The following is a 24800-nucleotide window of genomic DNA, read 5'->3' as shown; positions in this document are numbered from 1 at the left end:
CATAATATAACACTGACTACACAGTTCGAATACGTAAAAAAGTCAGAATGTAAAAAATGGAATATGTATATTTGTGTACTATGCATGTAAAAAATTCGCAACTTAGTTCTACCAGTTTAAATGAAAAATATAAATAATAATTTAATTGTAACTTTAAAAAAAATATTTTCTTTTGATTCGATTTCTTCTTGGAAAAAATTCACAAATCGGAGTCATGTATTCAATCATATCCGAAAACGCCGAACGAAACTCAATAGGCTCGAAAAGAAGTAAGAGGCAAGCGCATTTCAGTTTGGCCACCGTGATATTCTCCTTCACATTTCATTATATCTTCCTACAATCAATCAACTAGTCTAATTCTTTATACTTGAATTTTGTCTCATGAATCACTGTTCCTACGTTCCTCTCTACTCTATTCTCTAAAATATATGATTTTTACTGATTTAAGGTCTAGGATAAAATATTTTTCTCGTCATTGCTTATCAGCATAATTCCTATACTTTTTGTCAACTACAGAGAGACAGTACGTGTGGTTTTAAGTGTATCAAATTTGGTGCCCCTTATGCCAGGTACAATTAATATATTTCTTTAAACTGCATCAGCAGGACTTTGGAATTCCGACAGAGCATGTATTGGATTTTGAACCTTCTTTTGCGATCCCTTGCGCACTTTAGCGCGCACTTCTTCGGGTTTTTCCGGCCGTACAAGTGGTTTCTTCTCCGGTGCCTTCATCTTCCACACAACAATTGGAGACTGCAATGGACATCATAAAACATTTATAGATTAAAAGTAAATAGAGTTATCCTGGATCAAAGTGAACAACTAAATACGCATATGATCTGTCCTAGATTTTGTACATCGAAATGATATTGAAATTGATGATCTTTTATCGAAATAAATCCGAATAAAATCTTTCCCCAACATTCACAGTGAAAAAGAAAGTGCGACATTTTTTCTAATTTAAACAAGTCAAATGAACGAGTAAAAATAAGCTGGTGGGTTATTTACAAAGCTTGACTTCAAATTGAGATGTTTTCAAATAATTTTGCCTTAAAAACTCTAGCATCCTATATCGAAAACTGAAGTTCAATATATTATCATATCTACTAAAACGGAAACCAGGGTTTCCTGAATTCATTCCAATAGACATGGAATATCTTCATTTGCAAAGTTATTTTAATTTCTATTCAAATACCTCGAAACATTAGCCGTTAAAATTAAAAATGATGAACTTAAAAAAGACGATGAATATCATCTACAAAAAAAAATAATTGCAAGGGAAAAAGCATGCGGAGTATAACAGTGCAATAGAATGAAGAAACAATGTCGACACAGTTTCTACGACTTATACTCACGTAGTTCTAGAATTATTCCCGAAAAAAATTGAAATGGGCATAATGTGAACAATAATGGGAGATTTTAATGGCAATGCAATACCGACCTTATGAATTTCAATATTAACAGAATGCAAACTCTAGTTCAGGGTCTAAAGTGTACGACATTAATTCAATGCCTTTTTCAATCCATTTTCTTCAAAATATCAATTTCGCAATCGTACACATCAGACTCCACTGAAAGTACAACAATACTTACCGCAACGACGCCTTGTCTCGTATACTTTGTCGATGCAACGTACGAATATTTAACGGTTAATACGACAGCATTCATCAAATTCTTTGCAGCTTGAATCAAAGATGTAGCACTGTCCAGCTGTAAGTAAGGCAGTTTTATATTTTCACGTTTCTGGCAAAAGCAATCAACTTACCCCTGAAACTATCAACTCTCCACTGATATTTTGTACGTCGGCTTTTACTTTAGATGTGATTTGAATTTGATGACAATATAAAGCGATACGTTCCAGATAAGCCAACAGATCATCTTTTGTGCTACTCTCAGGACATTTTTCTGCAATTTCACGTGTCAGTTTATCTAGTTTAGTACCAGCCTCGGAAATTTTTTTGGCAGCATTGATGACGTCCATTGTAGTTTTTAGCGGTCCTCGGCCCCTGCAAAATAATATTTCACAGATTTAGTACGTTTATATATTAAAAAACTCACGACTTCACTATAATTATAAACATTTGCTCAGTTTGTCCTAATCATGAATAAGAAAATTTCTACGAAATTTCACCACATTCGATTCAATTCATTCATTCATTGCCTATTCGGACAGGCTCCGACCCAATTGTGCTCGCACGTGTCGTCACAAAACGTATAGTAACATACGTAGATTATCTAGCCTACAACTAGTCTAACAACACAGGGCCCTGTGCCCAAAAACCGAATGACAGCTGGCATACATAGCCCGAAGGCCTGGCCAATTCTCTGTACCACGTACGATCTTCGTGGTAAGGGCCAGAGAACTTAGCTCTCTCTGTTAGCTTGCTGGAACGTCGTGGGACAACTAAAATCTACAACAAACATGGCTCAGAGAAAGATCAGATCTAATAAATAGCAAAAGTTTACGCAAAAGGGTTTGTTTATCATCATCATCAACGGCGCAACAACCGGTATTCGGTCTAGGCCTGCCTTAATAAGGAGCTCCAGACATCCCGGTTTTGCGCCCAGGTCCACCAATTCGATATTCCTAAAAGCTGTCTGACGTCCTGACCTACGCCATCGCTCCATCTTAGGCAGGGTCTGCCTCGTTTTCTTTTTCTACCATTCTCAAAGTTGTAATAGTCTCCTATCTTTATTGTTCTCGTTTAACCAGGGCAGTTTGATGTTGTTGATTGCTGCCACCATATATTTCGTCTTACCTTCTTTGATGTGCAGCCCAAGATCTCGCGCCGCCTGCTTGATCTGGACGAAGGCAGTTTGTACATCTCGGGTTAGAATACCGAAATCTCTCATGTGTGTACAGTTTTACCTTGGCTATGCTATCATAGACGGTCTTAAAGTCGATGAAAAGATGATGAAACTGATGGCCATATTCCAAGAGATTTTCCATCGCTTATCGCACAGAGAAAACCTGATCTGTTGGTGATTTGCCTGGAGTGGAGCCTCTTTGGTATGGGCCAATGATGTTCTGGGCGTATGGAGCTATCCGACCTAGCAAGATAGCAGAGAATATCGAATAGATGGTACTCATCAACGTAGCAGTAGTATTTCCTGTTCACTCCTTGGTGGAGGATAGGCCATCCACAGTTAGATTGTGCTTCAGTTTCACTATCATTATACTTAACGCTGTGCAAGTGATAAGTTCACAGCAGCGAGACAAACAAAAGACGATCACAGACACTCATGACGACTGGGTTTCGAAGCCAGAGCAGCAAGATTAGGAGGTTGATACTCTACCCCCTCAATGATCGCGCCATACTCAGCGACGTGATGCCTCCATGATTGCTACACTGCGTAATATCTCCCTTTTTATGTATGGGATAGAAAATGCCTCGTTGCTAATCGTGAGCTGTAATTTCATCGACTCCCGGTGAATTATGATTTTTAAGCTGATGAATTGGACGAACTGCTTTTTCTATACTTGGTTGTGGCAGTATTTATCCGTCGTCTTCAGTTAGTGAGACCTCCAACTTGCCGATATTCCGGCTGTCCAGCAGTTCGTCAAAATACTCAACCCATTACTCCAATATGTCCATTCTGTCGGAAATCAGATTTTCAACTGTTGCTGCTTCGCTGCCGGTCAGTTGAAATCCAGTTGACAGTGTGGCAGGTTCTACGCTCAAACACTGTTCGACCAATGATAAGGCGATGAAAGTTGCAGAAATCCAAAAAATCTCTCTCCATTATTGTTGCGGCCGCCAAGACCGCATTTCCTCATGATATTTCCAAGCACGGTGTTGTTAAACCCCACCTTGGCATCACAATTGCAATGGTACGTTTAGGAATTCAATACTAGGCTACAGTGAGCTGCTCATAGAAACCCTGCTTCTCTTCTGTTATGCGCAAATTTTCCGTTGATATATACTACCGTATAATTGATATGTTTCTCATTCTCGAAATGTGCTGTAGTAGTGGTAGAACTTTCACACAACTTGAAGAAACCGAGCTTTATGGAGATATCCGATACCGTAATTGAGGAGCGTAGGCACAATTTCTTGGCCCCTTTCGTAACCGACAATGATAATGTTTGGTGCTAACCTACAATTCTTTCCCTTTAACTCGCATTTTATAACAAACGGGGAGTACTTTGAGTGAATCTATAATTCCCAGCTCAAAAGCTCAAAATGGACATACATTAAGTGGATGCTATCCCATAAACGCGTGAGTGTTACATGGGCATTCACACTACGGTAAATCATCATTTTGTTTTCTCAACCGAGCCTGGAACCGTCTCTATTGGAGCTTCTGTACATAATTTCAATCAATTCAATACATATTGAATGTAACATTGATTAGTTACTCCTTGATAATGTACAAGGTGTCAACCACACCTACGCGCAATCGTACGCTGTTATCTGAAATGCACTTCAGCTCACCCCAGGACTTTCCGAGATTTCCGTACTCTGCCTCTACTTTTCTGCACTAAGTGCTCTTGGGGCGACCCACTCATCGGCCATTTTGGAAGAGTAGGTTCCACTGTATGACGCGGCTAGTAGTACAATTATCGCCTCCTCCTTAATGTGCGTCACCTGCGCCTTCCAATTGCACCGCCCACCTGTAACCGGCCTGTACAAGGATCCTCTTCATTTGAAATAATTATCAGGCCAGCGTCATTTTCACTGTGCTACTCCCATATAGCAACACCGAAAGCACGCTAGCATAGAACAGTCTCAACATACTCGTAATCTTGATGTTGAGATAAATGCACAGCTTTTATTCGAGGCAGCGAAAGCGGATCTAGCGCTGTTAATGCGTTGGGCAACATCCAGTGCGATGCCCTCAATAGCGCGATGACCCGTCAGACTGGGAACCTTGGGTTTGTACGTAAAAAAAATTAATATCGGTGACAAGATGCAACCTTGGTGGACTTGGCTTTGCACCCCAAATACCTCCCGAAATTTTACCTCGGCGTTGCATTTTGTGCCATCATATGTCACTCTGATAATAGCTATTAGTTTCTCCGGAATGCCCCTCCTGCGTAGAGTACGCCAGATGCACTCCTTGCTCACGGTGTCAAAAGATTTTTTCCAAATCGATGAAAAGCAGGTGAAACGAAGATGTAAACTCCGCGCACTGTTCCAAAATGATCGGTAGGGTGTTCATGGGGTCAATGCAGGAGACTCCAAGGCGGAAACCAACCTACTCTGTCAGTCAAGCTTTCGAGATGTTCTTTGATGCGTTTGAGGATTATTTTAACTATTATCTTTGATACAGCAGGGAGCACGCAAATACTCCTAAATTTATCACACTCAAAACGAGTGTCCTTTGGAACCTTAACGCCCATCTCCTGCTTCCACTGTCTGGGAAAGGTCTTGGATTCCCAACATTTCTATACAAGTGGATAAATAACTTTGCAGAGAGATCGTCGAAATCAGCGATTTTGCTCATTTGAGTGCATAAGTCCCGAGGTGATTTCTCTGTTTTTCTGCTTGGGGGAATAGTCCGTATCCGAATGTTACGGTGACTATTCCGCTCATGCAGAACAGGCTGAATTTCACAGGATGTGATACGGTTAAGGACCGTCGTGAAGTGTTCTTTCCACCACTTCATCTGGTCGTTATCGTGAATGAGGAGTCGGCTGTTAATGTCCTTTACAGGACCATCGAAAGACTTGTAACCATGATGCAGTATATACTTCTGAAATCATTGCGTTCTGCGGCATCTTCCGCTTCCCTGACCAGTGTAATAACAAATTCCCTTTTATTACGACGCACACTACGCTGAACTTCGGGGGGGATTCGCATGGTATCAACCGCAGCGGGAATAGAGCCTATCGATCATGGAAACGGTTCGGATCAAAACAAAAGACAAAAGAATCCCATAAATGCGAATTCGAGGCAAGTCCAGATTGGTTTGATCAGTCCAAACGTTGTTCAAACTTTTACATACCTCAACTTCAAGGGGAAGCTGTAAGCGCTGACATGAAACAGCTTCCCTCCACGTTTAAGGATTTAGTGAACAATCGAAATTATTCCTCTAAATTAGTTCTCAATTTGAATGAAAACAATGCTGTTTTGGAAAAGTTATTTTATTTCTAAAAAGGCTCGCCAGACCTCTGATTTTAAAGACATTATGGACCGGCTAATACTTCTTCTAGTGCACCACTCGCTTGCTTGTCATATGATCATCAAACAGAAACTTAGTTGGCAAAGAACGTTTTGATTGATGATTCATATCTAATTCTGATTCTATCCCATCACCGCTATAAGAAGATTCCGTGCGCCTTTGCCGTTAAAGTTGCTCCTCCTGTGTATAGCCTTCTTGCCAGCTACCATTATCTTTTTCGGTTTCGACATGTGATTTTTATCACATATCATTGTTCTATGCAAGAAGAAATACTTTCTATTGCGGAAAACCAGAGAATTGCAAATGAAAAATCTACTATCAAGCGCAACCTCGGCTTTCGTCGTTTGATAGTCCTGGTCGACAAGTAGCTTCCTCTGAAGGATCATATCGCTTGACCAATTTTTTTTGAACCACCACTGAGTGCTTCATTTTCTTATTTGCGCTAAATGCAAAAGTTTCTCGTTACCTTCGCTGCGTTATGATCAATGTTTCTCCCCAACAACTAAAAAAATGTTTGAAGCTGAAAAGACACTTTGATCACATATAGGACTGCCAGTGCCACCTGGTGGCAATTGGGAGTCATCTAAATCGCAACTACCTTCATTTCATTGTGAACTCCGACATTTCATCTGAGACAAGCTAAAACAAAAGGGCAACATTTGGTCCGGTCCAGCATTAAGTTGATGCGGACTTAGGACCCTATCATTCTCAAAACGAAAAGGGCAACGGTTTGAGAAATTACTACAGAAATTATTGGAGATCCAATCAAATAATACGCAGATATCATAGGTGAGCGGCTTCAGAAATTAAACTAAGGATTAAATATTTTTGATAGTACTGGAATACACCGTCCACATATACAAACTACAAACTGGGAATATAACGTCGGCATATACCAATTGATCTTTGATTTTTGCCAAGCTTTCCAAAAGGAACTAAATTATAACTTCCCTACAGAGTCAGCACTAAAACAAGGAAATGGACTGGCCCTCATACTCTTCAACATAGAAGTAGAATCTGTTGTCGAAAAGATGACCTCAGTAGACATGATTGACATAATGTTACGCATCTTTTACTTTGATCAACTCACATGTCTGAGTATTTTATTATCGCAGATGTATTCCATATCTTTTATTATCTGATTTAAGGGAAAAAAGAAACTGCTCTAAATCTAAATCTATTCGGAAGCTATAATGATCTTTTGTTTTTGAAAAGGAGGTCGCATGATTTCTACCCCGAACGCGGGATAGGTCCCTACTTCGTATGAAGAAAGTGTTTCGGGAAATGATATCAGTTGCTAAGGAAAACGAATTGCAATTTTTAATGAGTAATTCAAATAGATGCCCTTATTTCAAGAAATGAAACGGTTAATCGCAGCAACAAACCAAACCTTTTAGACATCTCCGGCCATATCGAAACTAAAATACCACACTTATAAAATATTACAAAACAACCCTGATAAATACGGCACATTTGAACGAAAGACGCCATAAAAAGTGTACCAAAACAAGTCAAGTTGAAATCCACTACGAATATTAAGGGAATGCCACACAGTAAAATGTACTAAAGTAACTTGTTCAGAGGAAACTTTCGCAAACTAAATCGTTTTGGCTCTTTGGATTCGACATCAATGTTGTGTAATATACATTGCCATATATCTGTAATATAGAACTAAGAGTTTTTCGAATGTTGTCATCGACCACATTTTTCCAGTATGTATATAATCACGTTCTTCTCTCTATTGGAAGTCTTCGTTGGGTCTCATTTTGGACCGGAATCTCGCAGTTTAATAATATTCTGTCTAACGGTGAGTCCGACGACATGAGAAAGGCGCATCGCGCGGATTAAATAAGCATTAATTCGACACCGGATACCGGAACCCAATCATATATCGTTGACGAATGTCGAAGAATCGTGGAACCAAATTAAAGACACCATCCACAAAGCGACCTACGTAAACCCTCGGGGTCATAACGCCTGGAAAGCCGAGATACTTGGTTTTGGAATGGCAATGTCGAAATAAGTTTCGTGAAAAGAAACGCCTCTACCATAAATTTCTCGACGCTAAAAAGTTGACCAATTGCCCAGTTTACAAAAATTTCAATCGGGAAGCAAAGAAAACGATCGTTGTTGCCCGAATGGTCAATTACAAAGATCTTTGCGATAAATTGGACACTGAGGACGGCGAGAGACATCTGTATCGACTTATCAAAAGCCGACACCGACGCACACAGGATATCGAACACTTCTGTTGTCAAGAACGGTACCTGGCTAACCAATCGACGGTTAGATGATGGGAATATTTCGAGCAGATTGCAACGGAAGAATTTGTTCCTCCTCCAATTCCAGAAACACTGTCTACATTTGGGGCAATTCCACCTGTCAGCACCAATGAAGTCGACGAAGCAATAAAACAATGAAATCAGGGAAAACAACAGGATCTAACAACATCGCATTTGAGCCCTGGGAAGGGAAGAGCTGGGACTCAACACTGTGACTCAGTGAGTTGAATCGGGCTATTGCTAAAGTAGAACACCATCTGACTGGCAAAAAAGCACCATCGTTTCAATATGCAAAAAGAAAGGTAGTCCAACCAATTGTCCGAGTTAGCGCCAGATTCGGTTCCTGTCCCATACCGTGAAGCATTCTTGACAACCGTATTGGCGACATCGTTCAAATGATTATGAATCAAGCCGGGTTTGTCAAAAACTGCGGGACTACTGGCACAATACACGCTGCGCGGTTACTCATGTTAACACACCATGGCAAGTATCGTACCCTATACGCTGCACTTTTAGATCTAGAGAAGGCGTTCGACCGTGTGCCACACACACTCCTCTGGTATGCTCTGCGACAATACCTAGTACCAAAAAAAAACTAATGTGCTGCGTTAAATTGCTCAACCACGATCCGAAAAGTAAAGTTCTAAGCGTGGCGAACATATCAAAACTGTGTCTTTGTCAGGTTATTCGGGTCTCTGTCAGAGTTCATCAATGCAGTGTCCTTTTGCCATTCCTGTTTGTTCTTATTATGGACACTGTCACAAAAGACATCCAAGGTCCAGCGCCCTATACGCAGCTTTATGCTCATGATATAATCTCGAGCAACCCCTTCAAAAATGTAATGATCTCATGCAACACGGTCTCAAATTGAACTTGAATAACACAAAATTTTTGAAGACCGATCCTAATGAAAACGATAAAACCACTGTCAGTGGCAATGACCTGCCCGGAACTGAGCGATTTAAATATTTCCGATTAAGGCTATCAGCCAATGTCGAACTGCGTTATGAAATTGCTTCACGCATTAGCGCAACCTGGATGAAGTGGCATTCCACAACTTCCGTTCTTGGTAGTCGACGTATCAACAAACATCTCAGATTCAAAATTTATCGCACATTCAAATTGAGGATATTTGCGATCGATATGGGGTTGATGGAAAAATTGCGAGAGAGGCGTCTTAACTTATGGTAACGAAATTCGCGCTCGCAAGAGATCACTTGCCAAGATTAGTCTGAATATCGAAGCCGATAGGAAAAGACCAAAAGGCCAGAAAGCCTTGATACGCGGTATGAAGATTTGAAAACCTCGCGACTGCATTCAGATCAGGCCTTTGACACAGCAAAATGGCGGGACGAATCCACCTCGCTTCTGAACGGGACAAATGCTGAAGAAAAAATCGTTGACGAAGCAGAAAGTAACTGTTTCTGTGGCTTTATCAAATAGCAGATATGTAGATTGATACTACAAAATTCTTTATCCGTTTTAGTCATACTTTACGATAAGCAGGGAACCCGCAGCTCACCGGAGAATCATTACTTCACCGGAACATCAACTTTCCTCCTTAATAGTATATACTATTAATCCAAGTGGAATTCACTCCACCTACTCCCTGAGATGTCTAGGTGTTGAGATGTCTGGGTGTTATATGGACACTCCTCCACTCTCAAGTGTTTGGAATCGTGTACAGCGGAAAGAATGCAATTACCGCCCTGTAGTCAAGTACTTTTTGCCAAAACTTTCCGTAAATTTTACATTTAAATTACGACGTACATACAACACTACACTAATATGAGTTAAAATATTACCTTGTAAAATCTGTCATTTCCATCATAATCATACACATATGTTTTGCCAAGAAAATTATATCGTTGCCAGTGTCATCCCATTTCGCCACTTCAGAATCAAATGTTAATTTTTCACGTCGGAACAATTCAACTTGCTGGGCAATCTTCATTTTATCTTCCTCGTTCATTTTACGCATGGCTTCCTGTAAGCATAATTTTACTTTCATACAAATGCTCCTTTGTATATTCATCTCCGATAGTTACCCTTGCAGTGCAGATGCCACTAATTTCAGGATATTCATCAACTGTTTGATCGCCAGTGTGTGCGCTTGCTGGAGGAATGAAATTTATTTTAAAAAGTTTTAATTACTGATTATTCGATTTTAGGTACAAAGTAAAAACAGCCAAAAACACCTTTTGCTTCACTGTCTGACATCGGACAAGCACATTTCCCGAAATACACATCTTGCATTAAGATAAGTAGAAAGGTGGACAAGTAAACTCATAAGAAATCTTGAAAAACTATACGGACCCATGTCAGACAGCAGAAAAAGTTAATTTAAATAAAAACCAAGCATGCAAGACAAAACAAAACAAAATCCATACATCGACTTCGAGTTTCCAGTGTCATGTCTTCGACAGGTTCAAACTCGGTATCAGTATCCAAATCATCAGAGCTCTGTAAACAAATTGCGAAATGAAGAAAAACATAAAGCAAAGCAAAACACTAATGGTAGAAACATAACATAACGCAAGAAATAAATCAGGCCCGTGGAAGCAAAACAGAGAAAACAAACAAAAATCATGACACAAAACACTCCACAGAAACGAATATATTATGTTCCGCTTACACTTGCTCCTAGTTTCTGTTGTGTAGTGTTCATCAAATTCTATATCTTCGGGGTCTAATTCCTCTTCATCCTTTTATTGTCAAACAGAACAAATATCAGGCATATTGATTTATAGAAAGCGCAATGTAAATTCAAATTTAGGTATAAGAAATTCAATGGATAAGAATACATTTTTCAACATTCTTTAGGAAAAGTAAAATAAAATATTTCGAACTCGATATTGTTGCAGCGATTGGCCAAACGATAAACGCGCTTTCATAAAATATTGAAAACGAGGAATTTCCATTTAAAAAACACTTACCCTATTCATTAAAACAGCACGTCGAATTTCACGGACACCATCGTATACCAACCGAGAAGCATCGATGAAATCATTTTCATCCACATCTTTCGATGAATTGGAAGACAAAGCATTAACTGCAACATCAACGCGTTGCGCAAACTTCGACATAACTGCAATGACGATAAGTTTATCAAAAGCCATCAAGCGAATGCTCACTCTAAATTACCTTGCTCTCTCAAAACTTTTACCGCTTCCAATACCCGTTTCGTGTAAATGCATGGTTCGTAATTATCCATTTCAGCTTCGACCACATTGCAAACACGAGCCGATCGACCTTGAATCGCTCCTGCTGTATTCCTTAAGTCTTGTGCATCACCTTCTTGTAAAGCGAGCACACACTTATTTACATCCTCCAGGATGTGGTTTTCAGAAACAGCCAAGAAGTCATCAATTGTTGTAATGTCATCAACTGCTTCAGTCAGAATACGAACTTGATTCTCCCAAGCAGCACGATAGGCATCCATGTTCTCTTGTGCCACTTTGGAGTTTGGTCGAGCGGCCAAAATTAGAGCGGCATTAATAACTTGTGGGCATAGTGTTTCAATTTGAGCCGCTGCATAACGGACCATCTTCACCCCATCTTCATTATTTGACATGCTGCACACCAAATTAGCCACCTCAACCAACTTCTCTGCGTGTTTAGTGAAAACATCGGCTTTCTCTCGTACTTTTTTCTCATTGCCGCTTTCTGCAGCTTTAATTAAGTCAAGCAGAGGCATGGTTGTTTCCAGGAATGAATCAGAAACGTGGTCAACCACAGCTTTGCGCAATTGACGTCGTAAGTCACGAGTTTTCCGACACATTTGTCCAATTGCGCGCTCTAAACCGGGAGTCTGCTCTTTTTGACCCATCTGAAAATTAAAGGCTCGTTTAGAATCGTTATATTCGAATTGTAATGCCAGTCAATAATCTATCTAATGGGATGTCATTTTTACAATATTGCAAATGTGCAATTCATTATAGCTGAAATTAGAGATAGCAAGCTCAGAAATATCCGGTTTGAAGGATTAGAAAAATGCCCTTGAAGATATGTAATATTTGCATTGGGTATTTAACGGGTGATAATCCTGTTCGTAACCAATTGTAACAAACACCATGTGACAACCAGTAACTTGTTTAACTGAACCAGATAAAAATTCATCGTTGTGAAAATATCATTTGAGTTTGTCTTTACCATGAATCGTGACTTTGGCTATTTTGATTCGCGTGTCAACGCCCAGATCTTTCTGAGCTTGTTGAAAAAATCGTTAGAATCTATTTATCAATAATTGTGATTTGCAAAAAACTCAAATTGTGCTTTTATAACATCTCAAAACTCTAATGTTAACGATTTAAATAGTTTCTCAATATCATACTTGCATAAAACATTGAGCACTAGTCAACCAAACCAAATAACATAATATTGAATTCTCGGCTCAGATTATTTAATAGATGCTGCCTCGTATTATTACATTGTTTAAAGTTAATTTATAATCTCGTCTGCGCATTCCTCTCATCAACAACACTCGTAGAATCACAGTGAAAGATTTCAAAATGTACGAGACTTCGGAGCTCCAATGATAGTGGAACAATCCTACATCAATAATGTTGATGTTTTCTACAAAACAGTCGCTGACAATAGGCCTTTAGCGTGATTTAACGAAAATCTTGCAACAGTTTCAATCAAATTGACTAGTGTTATGTGTGAAAACTATTTTACCTTTTCGAAGGATGAACTTTTAATTACTCTGGCAACTTTAAAATGAACTGTATTCTGCTGCCTATTCTATGTACAAGAATAACAATATACAATGTTTAATGCTACACAAAAAAAAACAAATCTTATTTATACATTTCGTGATCAAAAACCCAATACCAATATTGGTAAACCATACGCAACTCTGATAAATTCTCGACACGAAGATGTTAACTTTGAAAACTAGCATTTAATGCGAATTTTCTTATGAGAAAAGCAATAATTAATAATTGGTGTAATGTTAGAAGGGAAAATAATGCAAAAAACCAAGTGTACATATTATGACAAATATACACAAAATATTTACCGTCCTTCTTACTTTTGCAGCGATTAACTTAAAATGGAAAATCTCATGTGAACATAAATTCAACCAAACTTTATAAAATAAAATAGTCGATGGAAAAATAGTTTCAAGTAGAAGCAGAGGAACATATTACTTACGTTGGCCATATATTCAGACAGTAGATCCTGCAGAGCTTGGCGAACGGCGTTACACTCAGCGACAATGCGTTCGCGCCTTTCGTCACGAGTACAGTCAGCATCGGCCATTAAAGCAGCTGCACTAATAATGCTTTCCAGACGTTCCTCTAGAAGTTGTCGTGAACGTTTCTCACTGTATGAAAGCGGGTCCATGATGACACTTTCCTGCATGTTATCAGACAATTATATTTTGATTTACACCTAGAGCGGAAGCGTGTCCTAAACAATATACTTACATCGAAATCATCCAGAGCAGCAGCCAATTCACCTGCACCGCTGTAAATTTCATTTGGTTGTGACGATTTACCTTGGGCGACATCACTTATAGTGTTCACTGCCTCGCACACTTGTTTCAGAACAAAATCACGGTTAACTTTGGCCAAGTCTAACTCAGGATGACGAACGTAGACTTTAGAAGCGGTCAGCAGCATTGTTGAATGTTTCTTCAATACAGCACGCGCTGCTGCCAGATCATCACGGAGCTGGTGATCTTTCAATTCTTGTTGGCGTTTGGCAGCTTGTTTGATCAATTCGTTGGCATTCCTCCCAAATTGCTGTTGGACAATTTCCACGTTAATTTTGAAAGTTTATAAAAATAGAATGTGCTTGTTAAAGTAACCTTCATATTATTCAAGAGTTCATTTTGACTGGAAGCATTCTTCAACTTGTTGAGATCATCCTCGACGACATGTAAGGACTTCAAAAGTAAATGTACGTCGACCATATCGGCAAGAATCAAAAGTCGGGTTACAGCAGAAAGAAGGTTACGCGCAGCTCGCACCATATTTCCTCGTTTACTGGAACTGCAAGGATCTTCGGAGAATTCTCTGGCAGCGATACTCATAGCATCACCGGTTTTCCTCACTTCATCAACGGCTGCCAACATTTCTTGGGTGATATCAGGATTTTCATAGGCAATTTGTTCACCCTTTTCAATGAAATTTTCAGTAGCTTTCTCAACAGCTGCCACCAGTGCACTTGCACGCTTGGATTTGCCTGAAAAATTTCATTGATCAGTTATTTATGGAAGAATACACTAACTGCTAATAATAAATAACAAACACTATTGTGAGACGAGATTTAAAATTAGAGACAGAGACCAACAGTGGTTCTACTCCTTCGATTTCAGGCTCGTAAATATTGATAAGATTTCGTCTAAGGCAGTCAGTTTTCTAAAAATGGACTCTTTGCCCAAAATGAGAGACTTTTAGACTTACTTTCGAATGAAGTGCGATTCGGCCACTTTTCGCGCAGCCGTTCATCACACAACACAGGCGTTTAATACAATGGCTTCATATATGATCGTGATTGCTTGAAAATCTTACCAAACCCCTGGAACCGTGCCTTGTAGACAGAGGATATATTGTTAGTTTATATAGTTTTCACTTCGCGTGGACCAAAGCTGGGGTACCTCAAGATATTGTGTTTGGTTGTATCTATTATACATGAAGACCTTCGCATCTTTTGCTGATAATGCAGGATACTAAGCACAGAATAACTTACATCGCAGATATCAGTGGCCACTCCGATTAGCGTTGGGGGCACGGTTTCGATGCCACAAATTTCTGAAACCATGATTACTATACTGTAACTAGAGATCTCCCTGAAGCCTTCAAAGAATAGTTTACCTAGTGTCCGTAATCGCTCTAGCTGAATGAGAATTTTCCCCTCTTCTCCGCAGATTCGGTAATGACGATTGTAGGGTATGCCGATTCTGGCGGCATGGTCCCCTTTGGACCGATGCCCCGCGAAGACCATTGTAATCCTGCATGCATTTGCATGTGTTTGAAAGAGAGATGCGATCGGATTGTGTTACAGGCGGGCCAAATTTACCTTAGCTCAGCGCAGGTGGTGAGCATTCGCCATTTGAAGTCACCCGCTGCAAAGTGGTGCGACATACACCGGTGGAATACAGACTGTGCCGCCCGAGAAACTGCCAAGAGCAGAGCCTCCCCTGTTAAATCCGTCAGCCCGTTCATTAGCCAATTTAGTATCCAGCATCACACCCAGATACTTTATATCGGAGGGAACTAATCTTTGTTCATTTAGCCATGGGAGGTGGAATACGGGTGCCCTTGGCTTGGTGGTGAATACCAGCACCTCAGTTTTGGATTTATGCCGAGTCCGCATTTTGCGGATTACACTTATGGCACACTTTTCCCAAGGCTCCTTCCATGATTCTACGTATAATGGACTTGCCTCTAAGGAAGGTGTGCTGGAGATACAGCTCCGGCAAATCTCGACAAAATACGGCACCAATGTTTCTTGCTGTTTCTGTAGCATAACTGGTGATATGCCATTTAGCTCCGACGACTGTTTGTAGCCCAGCTGATTTTCTCATCGATAATTACCGATTTGATAAAACACGGAAGAGAAGTAAGAAAAATGCAGGTCACGGGATTGTTGCGGGGAATTGGGAATGGAATCGAGAAAGTTGATGGAAGAAGGGAATGATTGGGTGAGGTTACGGGATGGCGAGTGTTGGTACACAACAGTTTCAAGTTACGGCGGGCAAGGGCGGCCTAGACACTCAGCAGATATCTCTTATGCGCTATTTTAATCATCGATTTCACAGTGGAACAAGGTCGGTGTTACTCTTTCAGGTTCAGGCGGATCTTCGTGGTGAATCAAGTTGGATAAGAACGAAAGCAAGTAGGAGAAAGGACGTAACAGGGGAGGAGATCGGACAGGATATTATAAAAGATACCAAGACCTTGATCACACGTAGAGCGACGGAGCTCTGCATCAAATTCAAGCAGGGGGTAGTGAGCGTCAATTTTTATATATAGGGATGGGCGAGGAAATAAAGGTGGCACTCGGGAGGTTGGAAAGGAAGAAATCGAGAGTGCAGCCCAAGAAGTTTTTGGAAGTGTTGAAATGCAGGGCAGAATATCTGTTCATAAAGGAAGCGAGTAAAAGGGAAGAGTGAAAGAGGATATTGGAAGCGATAAGATTATAAGGGCATTATCTATGGTAGAAAAAGAAAACGAGGCAGTCCATGCCTCAGATGCAGCGATGGCTTAGATCAGGACGCCAGGCAGCTTTTAGGGATATCGAATTGGTGGACCTCGGTCCAAAACCGGGATTACTGGAGTTCCTAAGGATACCGGTTATTATACCGTTGATGATGAAAAATATAAAGGCGTTCTCCCGAAACGATTTATTTTCCACCGAACACGGAAGGTACACAAAAACATACGCTTATAGCGTTCCTGATCGCATGAAGAATGTTTTAAGTGACGTGCCGTTTAAAAGGTAATGTATGGTAGATCGTAGTATAGGACCACGGGCGAAGTGGGGATTGGTACTCACGATAGATCATAAAACCTGGCAAACGGTTGCTGAACAAATACCTACAGCGAGTCTCCCGCGCCTAAAAATGGGACAAGCTGCACCAATTTATTTTCCAGATAATAATAGATAAGTGAACGGCTATTCACTCTACGATTGTGGGGCAAACTTAGAAACATAAACTTCATTAACATTCGCGCTCCTACAGAGGATATTGCAAAGTCGGAGAGGGACAGCTACGTGACAGTAGAACCAACTACTGCCCCAAATATGGTTCAGAATCATACTTGGACATTTTAACAACCAAGTAGGGTCGGAGCCCGTATTTAGGCGATACATCAGCTACCATAGCTTACACCAAAACACCAGCCACAACGGACTGCGGACTATTTAACTAGCAGTGTGACATCAAGTAATTGTTGGAAGTACGTGGACCACTAAACAACTAAATTGACCACATCTTAATTGAACGCCGCCTCCTCTCAGCATTGTGATTGTCAGAATATATAGTAGCCAATATAGACTCGGACCACTATCTTGTTGGCATGGTACTCTGCGACCAAGTAAAAACACCACGTCGAATCTCTTTCTCACTATCAGGCGAGCAAAGTCCCTCTTAACACCTAAAGGGAGAAGTGAATGAATTGCCCGCAGCTATCAGAGGTCCTGGAGATGAAGCGCCCACAAATGATTTTTACAACTATCTGAAGAACCTCATCGTTGGTACGGCCAGAATCATATTTGATCCTAGTCGTTAAAAAAAATCAGAACGACTGTTTCGACGTTGAATGTAAGCTAGCAACGGAACGGAAGAATGCTGTATACTGAATGATGATGTACTCTCAAAAAATACAAGCGCACGCAGAGATCTATCACAAACTCCGAGCGGAGAAACGACTTCACAGACAGAAACAAGTCGGGAAACCGGAAGCTAGACGCTTCAGGTATGAAAGATTTTGTATATTTCTTTTATAAAGAGATTTGAATGTGCATTTGTCCCATTAGCATGTAGCACGTAAAATATGCATATATTATGTGAAAATAGCCACTTTCAAGTGATATTGACATTCATAGTCTTGAATTTGGAGAGGGGCGACAGTTTTGACTTTTAACTTTGTTAATAATGGTGCGATTTTCACCAAATTTGGCAGAATCATCTTCAATACTATAGCCTACATTGCTGCAAAATTTTGTGATTCTAGGGTGAACTTAAGGGGAGTTTCCCTGTCAATTACTAAAAATTATAGTAATATACTATTATTAACTTTATTTGAACAGGTATCGGTATGGAGGGTATTTCGGAGCCTAGGCACTATATAGGGGCAGCCCCCTGATTTTTTTCAGATTTTTCGGCTGGGTAGTTCCTGAGAATGGGTTCGTTAAAAAAATTACCACTTTCAACCCCCGGCACTCCCCACCTTTTCAACAAGTCAAAATTAAGACCGGCTTCGAAAAGTACTAACCGAGACCTTTAATTTGATACCCCACATGACTATATTTGATGAAAAAAAAATTTACACCCTTCTTTTGCATGTATGGGGACCCCCCCTTAAATTCGTCGTAAAAGGATGTAACTCACTATATGCGTGAGCGTTCACAGTTCCCACCTTTCTACCAAATTTGGTGTCAATCGCTATAACCATTTCCGAGAAAAATGCGTGTGACGGACAGACAGACAGACAGACAGACGGACAGACAGACAGACAGTAAACCGATTTTAATAAGGTTTTATGTTTACTTAAAAAGAAGCCTGGCAGAACCAACAAGTCTATGAACTCGAAAAGAATGGGGCAGCCACCGCATTAGACGCGGAATTTTAACCAATAAGTCAGCAGGATAAAACCATATTCACCAAGATGCTCGTCTTCTCGAGACAAAAATTGAAATCCCATTTCCTACCATACATGCATTTTGGAGGGTTGTATTGAGTTCTGATGAACTGCTCAACAACCAGAATATCAGCGAGATGGAGACCCCGCCAGCTAAGGACGGCGGACAAATACTGCTACCGTCAACCATGAAAAATGTAATCCGTGCAATTCATTGGCTTAAGAATCATAATTGGTCAGGAGCCAATGTAATTAAACCCGAACTGGTTAAATATAGAGAAGATCAATAACACTAAACGGCTTATCAATTTATGCTCAAGTTTGGGATAGCAAATCAATGTCTGATGACTGGCAACGATTATTATTATCGGTCCAACACATAAAAAGGGGTATATCACGCAGTGCAACAATTATAGAGCACCATCTATGAGGTATTCTCCCCTATTTTGCTAGGCAGATCAAAGAGGTTTTATTCCAAGCAAATCAGCAAAAGATCAAATTTTCTCTCCAAACAACAAGCAATGGAAAAATTGTTAAAATATCGTCAGTTGCGCCATCTCTTCATCAACTTCAAGGTCGCCTATGATAGCGAGTTAAATTGTACATGGCCATGAAAGAATTCGGTATCCTAACCAAATTGATATGAATGACTAGGCTGAGACGGACAAATGTGCGAGGCCAGATAAAAACAGCAAGATGACCCTCGAGAACAGCCATCATTAAAAATTGTGAAAGACAAGGGGATAACCTACCATGCATCATTTTCAACCTGTCCCTGGAAAAAGTAATCCGTGATGTAAATCCTAGAGGCTCCATCCTCTTCAGGTCAAATATTGACTTATGATGACGACATCAAATTTATTGGAAGTACAACGCGAGATATACGAACTACCCATTGCTGAAGGCAAGACAAAATACATGGTGGCAACGTCGACATCAAAAACAAAAAAAAAAAACAACATCAAATAGCATCAGCAAGATAGGAGACTACGATTTCAAGACCGTTAATAATTTCTCCTATCTTAGATTGAAAATCACAATCGATAGCAACAAAGATGGCAAAATCCGCACACGGCTGTTGGCATCCAACAGAGCCTATTTCATCTTGCAAAAACTGTTCCGCCCAAAATGTTTCACCTTAGGGTCAAAGCTCTTACTGCATACGACAACGATCTTGCAAGTCATTATGTATTCCACGGAAACTTGGGTTCTTAGCAAGAAAAATTACGAATTTTTAGCCGCGTTCGTGTGAAGAATCCTTCGAAAAATGTTTACCCTTACAGAAGAATGGACGATTTCATAGCCTGTAAACGTCGATACGTATGAGCGATACCACTACCACACTAACTGTGGATAAAATCCGATTCAATAGATTGCGGTGGGTAGCATATTTAATCAATATGAGGGAGGATGATCCATACCAGAAAAGCTACAAGGCAACATATATGGTAAAAAAAGAAGATGTGGAACGCCCGGCCTCAGATATCATCAATAGGTCCAACCAGTTTTGAGAAAAAGGGCTTTTCGTTTGGGAAGAGAAGGACACTCATAACTTCACGGGACAACTATTCCAACAGTAACGACAGATGAGCTGTTAGAGATTTACAGTAGAATAGGCGAAGACAAAGTCCCGCGTCTGAACAGCATACAGAGTAAGGCCTTCAAAGTTCGAAATTTATGGGTTTTGACGAAATAGACGAAGAGAAAACATTTGAAATAATTAGTCCTCTCGAAAAACTTCATTCCAACGAAGAATTATTGAATATTGTGATAGATGGCACAGAATTGGTGTTGGTGGTTTCTGACTAAAAAAATTTTGAATTGCGAATTTTTTGGAACATATTAAAAAGGTGTTGGAGGACCTGGAGGATGATCTAGTTACTGAAAGCAGCCAGACGGTATCTTTTTCAAAAAGCAAAAGTTTTCAATGTTATCGGGAATTGTATAAAACGAGAAAGTTTCAAGCATATACAGACAAGTTTAGCCAATTTTCCAAACCTTAAAATCTGAGACAGTTTTTCAACTGCAAACCTCAGCAGCGGGTCATCCTGATTTGTCATTAATTGATGATAATCAAATCGCGCAAATCGGAAATTTCAAGCTTCCGTACCTCGAAGACTAAGCCAGATATTGAAAAATGTCTTTTTTTATTTTACCGAAATCCATCGACGATTCGCGAAGCCACGGAAATTTTATGGTTTATTAAGCCCCGAGCTTAGCGCACACAACGCGTCGCGATTACCATACTACCATGTTTTTTGGTAAAACCTACTTTAGAGGATATTTGTGAAAATTGCATGGCATTCAGTTAAGTAGTTCTTGAAATATTAAAGGCTAAGTGACGACAGATTTGTGTTTCTTTAAACTATGCAAAAAAAAAACGAACTTCTCGTGTCAATGAAACACCGTTTTTTAATGGGAAAAAATGACGTTCAAGCTGAAAAATAGCTGAAAAAGTGTTACCCAGAAAAGTACCTGTCGAAAGCAACCATTTCCTGATGGTATGCGAACTTTAAACGTGGTCAATTGAGGTGGCTGCACCCGAAAATATCCAAAAAATCATTATGTCCCATAGTAGAGCATGATTGGAGTGCATAGGTAAGATCCTGAAGATATCAAATTATCATTAATTATCATTATTATCAAAAATTGTCACACGACAAATTGAATATGAACAAATTTTGTCCAAGTGGGTGCCGCGTTTGCTCGCAGTGGAGCAAAAACAGCAGCGAATTGATGATTCAGAGCTCTGTTTGCAGCTATTTACGCGGGATAGAAAAGATTTTTGCGTCGACACATAACAATGGATGCAACGTGGATTCATCATTATACTCCAGAGTTAAAAAGAGTCAGTCAGTGTCAGCCGAAAGTCGGCCAAAGCTCCCGAAGACAAAACAGTCAACAGGCACGTTTAGGGAATCTGCGTTTTGAGACATTCACGGAATTTTACTTTTCAACTTCCTTCCGAAGGTGCAGACGGTCAATAGCGACTTATATATTGAATTATTGGTTCGATTGTTTGATGCAATTAAGCAGAAAAGTCCTGACATTGCAAAGAAAAAACCGTTGTTTCACCAGGGTAATGTGCGGATTCACAGTCGATGAAAACGATAAGGAAATTGCACGATCTACAATTCGAATTACCCCACACACCCCATATTCACCAGATCTGGCCCCATCTACCTTCTACTTGTTCGCATGTCTCAAAAGGAAGCTCCAAGGAAAGAGATTCGGCTCCGATGGTAAAGTTATAGTCGCAACTGAGCCCTATTTTCAGGATAAAGACAGAATTTTATAAGAAAGGCATCGAAAGTTTAGAAAAACGCTGAAATGACGTTATCGCTATGGAAAGGAATTATCTTAATGAATAAGTCGAATTTTACAAAAAAAAATGTGTTTTTATTGGTTGGTCTCGGAGCTTAATGACCAATTGTGAGATTCTCTTCAATCGTTAATAAAATTGCACCAGAAAGGTGAGAGTACAAATAGCACATCTGGTTAGAACGGCGGCTCTGAATTTCGGGCCCAACAAAAACATAGGCGCTGGCACCGTGCTGGAATGTAATGTCAACTAACAACTTTCGCCGATTGGTGCGTTTCTGGTTGGCTGACCACCCACTAGTAGAGCACTTTTAAAGAGCTACCGATTCAAGACAAATTAGGAAGAATGTATCTAGCCGATCTGCTAGTTTGACCTCCAAAGAAATGGGTTTAGGGCGGCAAATCTTATATTACAAAATAACGCCGAAGGGTGTTCCCAGGGGAAGCTTAATACATCCAATAAATTACAAGCCTGTTAAAACCGCTAGACCCTTTTTGCTGCTACTTGCACTGTTTAGGCGCAAAGTGGTGGTACATCCCCATAATCCTACAAAGAAATTCCGCGACTATCCTAATTGCAACCATGTTCCATTGTGTATTCTAGCTCCAAACTTCCACCAACACCCTTTTCGCAGAATATAACTGGTAATTTGTTAGCAAGACTGGTTAGTGGAATTTAGCAAGAATTCCCAGACACAGCGATGGATGACTCATAGAGAAATAACGTCAACAAATGCAGTATCACAAAATTCGGGGGAAATGCACACCTTTTTTCTTCTTGCTCGGTCCCTTCGTATTCACCAGCGTCGTAACCTGAAGAACGAGCGGCTCCAGCGTCTTCTCCACAGACATTGTACGAATTTCGAGGTTCTTTGGATCCCATTTCAGAGCCATTTGCCCGAAGTCGGTGATTGTTCCCATTTTTACTCGCCGATTGTTCGCTGCTGGATTCGCACAAAACACTTTCTAGGGCACACAAAATTCAGGCGGGTTCCGGGCTTTATTAACTTCGCGCAAACACTCTTTGTTCACTTCAATTCAGAAAATGTAATTCGAGTCGGCTAGTCCCCGGAGGATACACTTTTCAATCGCTTGGAATTCAATTTCTCACCGCAAACACGGAATCTACTTGGGAAGTTTCCGAATTTCAGTTCAAGTGCAAATATGGCGACCTGCTGTGACGGATCGATGGAATGCGCAAGAATTCGGACTGCCCGATACGATGAAGTGACAGTTGAATTCGCCGGCTGCGGGCCTTGGGTTGCTTTCGCCGGAAATTTGAGGGAATTTCCCTTTGGAAGAATGGGGGAAAACAGTTCGTTATTAAATGACGACAATCAAATATATAACAATTAGTTTTTTATTTATAGAAACTAATTTTCAGAAAAATTTTTGAGCTTATGTAAAACGAAATTCCTTTTTCTTCTCTTTATTAGGCATAACAATTATTATTATACGTAATTCACAACTTATAAGAAATTCGCTAATAACAAACACTTTTAATTCTTTTAAATCAAAACACTCGCCGAGAACTTATAACGTTTCTTCTTCTTGATCACAATTCTTGGTAATTCCAGGAAGATTAACTCACCAATTAATGGATAATACTCATCTGAATGAATATCAATAAAGGCAAAAAGACCCAATATATGTAAACACATATTAGTTCTTTTTAGGACATTTGGTCATATTAGATCAAATAGCGAAGTCGCTCATATTTACTGGATTCGCTAAAATCTGATTATTTATGTGTTTTAATTAATAAGTGTTGATTGGTAATTCGAAGATGGCCAGTTGTGGTTTTTAAAGAAAGGAATTCTAGAGTCGCGCGTGATGACGTATCTCGCCCATCCTTAAGTGAGATCGCGTCTTCGTGAACTTTTTGTTTGACTGACTTTGGAACGACTTTAAGTTTATTTGAAAAAAAAAGGATTTCTTTGCTGAAGCGGCCTCTTTGCTGGGATATTTTTACTTTTTTTGCAGCTGCATACATATATATGTATGTACACATATATATATTCCGTCAGTGGTCTGGTAATGTTCGATTTATATGCTCATATGTACGTATCGTGTGGTAATCTTGTGCAAAATTTGTGTGTAACAATTGAAAACTCTATCAGAAATGAAGCATTTTTAAATTGTTTATTAATCAGCGGTTCGAATTTCGCTGGTGGCAATGGGATTTGTATCGTGATTTGACGTCAACTCTGCTGTGAATGAGTACTTGAGTCAAATCAGGGTGATAATCTCGGACGAGCGGAATACTGACCACATTGCCTCCTACAGTGTACTGTAGTGTACTGTTAGGGTTTTTAATGAAGTGCTGTAACACACTTCAAGACCCTGATCCAATATGGATTGTTGCGCCAACGATTATATCTGAGTTATCACAATCTCGGCAGATGCCAGATTTTACCTAATACTAGCACTAAGTGCCAAGCATTTAGGCTCGGACGATCCTACCTACTTAAAAACTAAAGTGGTGGTGGCCGGTGGTAGGTTAATGGGAGAATCCGTCAAGAACTCCTCGCAACATCGAATATTTATGCAGAAGGGTGTGCTTCTGCATGGTTTGAACCAGACTGTGCGAAAGTCCCAGGACATCAAGGGAAGCCGTGAGGGATTTAGGTACAATACCAGTAGCTGACAATATTATGGGAACTACAACCACCCGCTCGAGACGCCAAATTTCTTTCTTTTTATAAGCTCGGGTGTCGACCACGCCGTCCTGAATGGCACACATGAACCCCTTCGCCTC

The 24800-nt window shown here is 40.1% G+C and overlaps 1 protein-coding gene across 7 annotated transcripts; it reads right to left on the bottom strand.

The window, feature by feature from the left end:
- Window positions 1–50: 50 nt before the first annotated feature.
- Window positions 51–23457, bottom strand: LOC119656807 (catenin alpha). 7 transcript variants are annotated; one of them, XM_038063419.1, is made up of 14 exons: window positions 22810–23457; window positions 14221–14597; window positions 13838–14155; window positions 13563–13766; window positions 13429–13455; window positions 11553–12237; window positions 11345–11496; window positions 10799–10871; window positions 10457–10524; window positions 10214–10395; window positions 1766–2006; window positions 1594–1710; window positions 1356–1361; window positions 51–753 (listed from the first exon to the last, which is right to left on the bottom strand). In XM_038063419.1, the coding sequence occupies exons 1-14, from the start codon at window positions 22961–22963 to the stop codon at window positions 589–591; spliced, it is 2769 nt and encodes a 922-aa protein (XP_037919347.1). In that variant the 5' UTR covers window positions 22964–23457; the 3' UTR covers window positions 51–588. The 7 variants fall into 7 exon arrangements, with proteins under 7 accessions (XP_037919347.1, XP_037919348.1, XP_037919351.1 ...); XM_038063420.1 differs by lacking the exon at window positions 10799–10871 and adding an exon at window positions 11044–11113 and having other exon boundaries at window positions 22810–23454; XM_038063423.1 differs by lacking the exon at window positions 13429–13455 and having other exon boundaries at window positions 22810–23453.
- Window positions 23458–24800: the final 1343 nt, after the last annotated feature.

Source organism: Hermetia illucens, chromosome 5 (assembly GCF_905115235.1).
Source record: "Hermetia illucens chromosome 5, iHerIll2.2.curated.20191125, whole genome shotgun sequence".
In the NCBI taxonomy this organism is placed as follows: Eukaryota; Metazoa; Arthropoda; class Insecta; order Diptera; family Stratiomyidae; genus Hermetia; species Hermetia illucens.
This window is presented reverse-complemented; position numbering and strand designations above follow the sequence as displayed.